Consider the following 4,003-nt stretch of genomic DNA (forward strand, 5'->3'; position numbering starts at 1 on the left):
GACAGCTTGACGTCGGCGGCAGCTGCACTGACGGCGCCCTGCCGGCCCTCCTGGGCCCTTGCTTGATCGTGCGTATGACAAAGGGCTTTGCCAAATTTATTAATAAAAGACAGAGAAAAGCTATCTCATGATCAAGAGGTGTCATGTACATATTCTAAAATCATGTGAGGTTGTCACGTACTCACTCGAGGCTATATATCCACACTATGAGTTGTGTGCTAAAATGTAATGCTATTAAAAATAATTCATATTATATATATATATATATATATATATATATATATATATATATATATATATATATATATATATATATATATATATATATATGAGCTATTTGAGTGTGCCAGACACGTCAATGCGCTACTATATCTCTTGTGGTACACAGCGTGCATAGATGTAGCCATGTAGAAGAAGAGAAAGATGAAGCTGCCTGGAGTTGTAGAGAGAAGCCCCGACCTTAGTGCAGGAGACGCACAGTGAGACACTTGGCGTGTCTGCATATTTTGGGCTAGTTCTATTACGGTGGGACACACACGATGCTGAATGTTGGAGCAGAAACTGTAAGATGAGACTGGCGGGCATCACTCACGGAAACACACCTACGGACGGAGGTGGCGGCGACTAATTCATCCCACTCCCCTGAAATCCCGGGGTGGGGCTCCATTCCATCCAATCTTTTAATGACACCCCTCTCCGTAAGCCTAAGTCTGTTAAAAACTGCATGTAAATGTAGCATAACTGGACTGGCGGGTATTGGCAACAGGGCGGCTGTGGACTAGCACGAGACCATGGGTCAATCGCCATAAATAGCAGTGATACAGTGATAGAGGTGCACACGGCGTAGCACCGTTAGGGCGACCATACCTAATAAACAGCAACAAGGACGCTTGGGAAGACGCGGATTGGCTGATGCTATATGGATATGGAAATACATGAACGTGATTACTCATTCTACTTTACTATCATATCAATACGATCTGTTTTATTCCGAAGTAAACAATCTCTGGAAACATCATTGAACATTGCGAAAGAGAAAAAGAAAGATGTTACACGACCGATTTGATTATGAAAGATCACAATGCAATAGGCATAGACAAGGGGGACACATCCTTGTTAGCTAGCCATCTTATTGCTGGAACAGCGGAAACGGGAAGAAATCAAACACTCTGATGATTAAAAGGAACATGTAGGTAACTGCAGGCTGCCGCAGGGTCGAGTATTGAATGATTTAGATGGTATAAACACCAATCGAAGTGACGAAAATGTTATCAGTGTTTGCGAAGAAGCCCACCACCGTCTCGTCCTCCGGCACGGTATAACTGAAATTTGGAGTGCCGTTGTCAGCTCCAAAAGGACCATACGTTTTGTGGGTGGTGACGATCTCAAATTTTGACAGCCAGCCCTCACCTCCTCTCTGAGCCCCATTGATCTTTTTCACAAACTCTGATGGGCCAAACTTTATCTGTAAAACAACACATAATAAGTTAAGAGGAAAAAAGATATATCATCAAGTATTTATTAATTAGGTGATAGAACAAAAGATATACATAGGTACAAACTCCATACCTCCCAAAAAAGATATAAGTCTAAAATAATGTTAGGTCAAACTATCTTTATTTCCATAAAAAGATATTACATTATATCACTAAATAAGCAACTATACGTACTCCCTCTCTCTTCTTTTCTTTCAGAGGTCGCAGTGCTTTAAGTCAAACGTTAATAACCATCTAATCATTTTCAAAACATCCTTATAGTTTCACAACATATATATGAATTATATACTATAAAAGTATTTTTCATAGTAAATCTAAAAAACAAATCTTATATATGTTATGAATCTATATAGTCAAAGATACAAATGTTTGACTTATAACAAAACTAATACGACATGTAAAAAACGTAGTGAGTATGATTTTACAAGTAATATATATTTTCATTATACTATATATATACCTATATTTGGAGTCATACCGTTTGATAATATTTTCCATAAATTGATGTCAAGTTTAGGTTAGTTTAGCTCTAGCCAAACATAGATTTGCACCGTCCTTTCATGATGAAGCCAGGCATAAACTATAACATGATTTGCAAAACAACCGCGCCCCACATGCATAGCAAAATATGAAATCTACTCACTTCGGTCTTGCGCAAAGGATCAGGATGTACTCGACCCCAAGTATCAGTGGTGCGGATTTTCCCGTCTTCGTCAACGTAGGAAAATTGAAACCCTTCAACTGCACCTACATGGTAGATTGTCACATTTTCAAGACGTTGGGATTTGCCTTCCATTTCCCGAGGCAGGGTGCCTCTATTTCCACCAACTGTTCCTCTCTCTGTAGGTGAAGGGACGACCTGAATATGAAGGATCAGGCATCATGATTCACGATTGTTGGTTTAGCCCAACAAAATGAGGGAATGAAGGAATAAAGGAGAGAGCCAAAGAGAGTCATAGGGCAAAAATGAAGAGTCCTCCACCTCTCCTCCCTCAACCCCTTTTATAGGGGGATTTGGGAGACCAGGTCCTCTTTATGTCTCACGGTAGGGTTTGTATTTACAAAAACACTACTAGGAGCTACAAATGAACCCTTGGTGGGGTTTGTATTTACAGGCTAAAACAGGACCTACTAGGCTATGTAACTGAGACTAACATGATAGTAGCGGTCCGCAGCGTATAACATATTCCAACAATGAGCTCGATTTGAAATAACAGAAAAGAAATGATAAGTATTTTACTGCATATATAATGCAAACTGATCAGATAACGACACCACTTGAGCTAGAATATATGATGCAAAGAGGACGAGCTGAAATTAATTACACGCTTACCTCCGTCATGTGGCAGAAGAATTCAATAGTAAGCGCATGTGTTAATGTACTATTTGTTATACTATATACTCTTCTCCGAATGATACCGCGAGCCATTGCGAATTCACCGGTCCCACCTACAATGGCCCAGTCATTATCTGCTTCATCCTCATCATTAGCTCCCATAACCTGAAGAGTGGACGCTTCGAACCTGCATGCACAATATATATAACCATTCTCAGCAGTGGTTTCATGCCCCATAGACTCTCATGTATTATTGGCCTTACATGTAAAATAAAAACAGTGGAACCAAACGATAAGAGTTACTCTACGTGCCTTCCGACCACAAACGCCAAGGTGAACCAATTGCTCCATTTGCCGGCAAGTGTGTGCATGCCGTGTGTTTTGGCAACAAGTTTAGCCTTGGAGCCAGCACCGTCATAGACACCCCAGTTGTTCACAGCAGTTTTACCTAGCCCTGTCACGGCATTGGGCTGTATCACGTCTGACTGATTCGCGTCCCAGCCCGTCATGATCTGGCGTAGATACAGCCTGTCAACGTTCACCTTGGCGTTCTCCGTGATTCCACCGAAGCCACGAGTGACCTTGAAATTGGTGGAGACGACGCCTACGGGGAGGCTTCTGCTCGCCATGGAGACATCAGAGAGGACGCCGATGGTCTCCATGGTTGGGTCGGAGACGTCGTCGCCGCAGGTCTCCATGGTGGGTTCTTCGGTGGGTGTGCAGGCCATTGCTAGCTAGCTAGTGGTGGCGGTGCGGTACTTGACTCAACTTGTGTAAGTTGTCTTTCTGTTATATGAAAGCTGAGAAAACACAGGTGCGTACGTACTCCTATTTATAGCCCCGGACCGAACTGCAAGCTTGCTCAAACAAGAACGAGGCGTGCTGCGGGCTGGGCCCCTTGTGGGCGACGGAGGGGTGCGTCAGCAAGTAGATGGCATGCGGCACGCCGGAGCGCCATGTGTGGTGGGACCTCGTCGCAATGTGTGGTGGGACCAGCATGACCTTTTGCTTCTTTTTTTCCGGAAAAAGAGGATGGATGCATGCGACTGACGGGACGACTATATGGGATAAAGTGATAATATGCACACACGGCAAGGCACAGCCCAAGGCTTAATTACATCCACTAGTTAACTGACGACAAAGGGAGTCGTGTATCACCCGCAGCAATGGG

General features: G+C 43.1%; 1 protein-coding gene across 1 annotated transcript; it reads right to left on the reverse strand.

Annotated features, from left to right (window-relative positions):
• Positions 1-963: 963 nt before the first annotated feature.
• On the reverse strand, positions 964-3,638 carry LOC123152469 (uncharacterized). Its single transcript, XM_044572002.1, has 4 exons — positions 3,145-3,638; positions 2,830-3,019; positions 2,140-2,355; positions 964-1,465 (listed from the first exon to the last, which is right to left on the reverse strand). The coding sequence occupies exons 1-4, from the start codon at positions 3,558-3,560 to the stop codon at positions 1,232-1,234; spliced, it is 1,056 nt and encodes a 351-aa protein (XP_044427937.1). The 5' UTR covers positions 3,561-3,638; the 3' UTR covers positions 964-1,231.
• Positions 3,639-4,003: the final 365 nt, after the last annotated feature.

This window comes from Triticum aestivum, chromosome 7A (assembly GCF_018294505.1).
Source record: "Triticum aestivum cultivar Chinese Spring chromosome 7A, IWGSC CS RefSeq v2.1, whole genome shotgun sequence".
Taxonomy (NCBI): Eukaryota; Viridiplantae; Streptophyta; class Magnoliopsida; order Poales; family Poaceae; genus Triticum; species Triticum aestivum.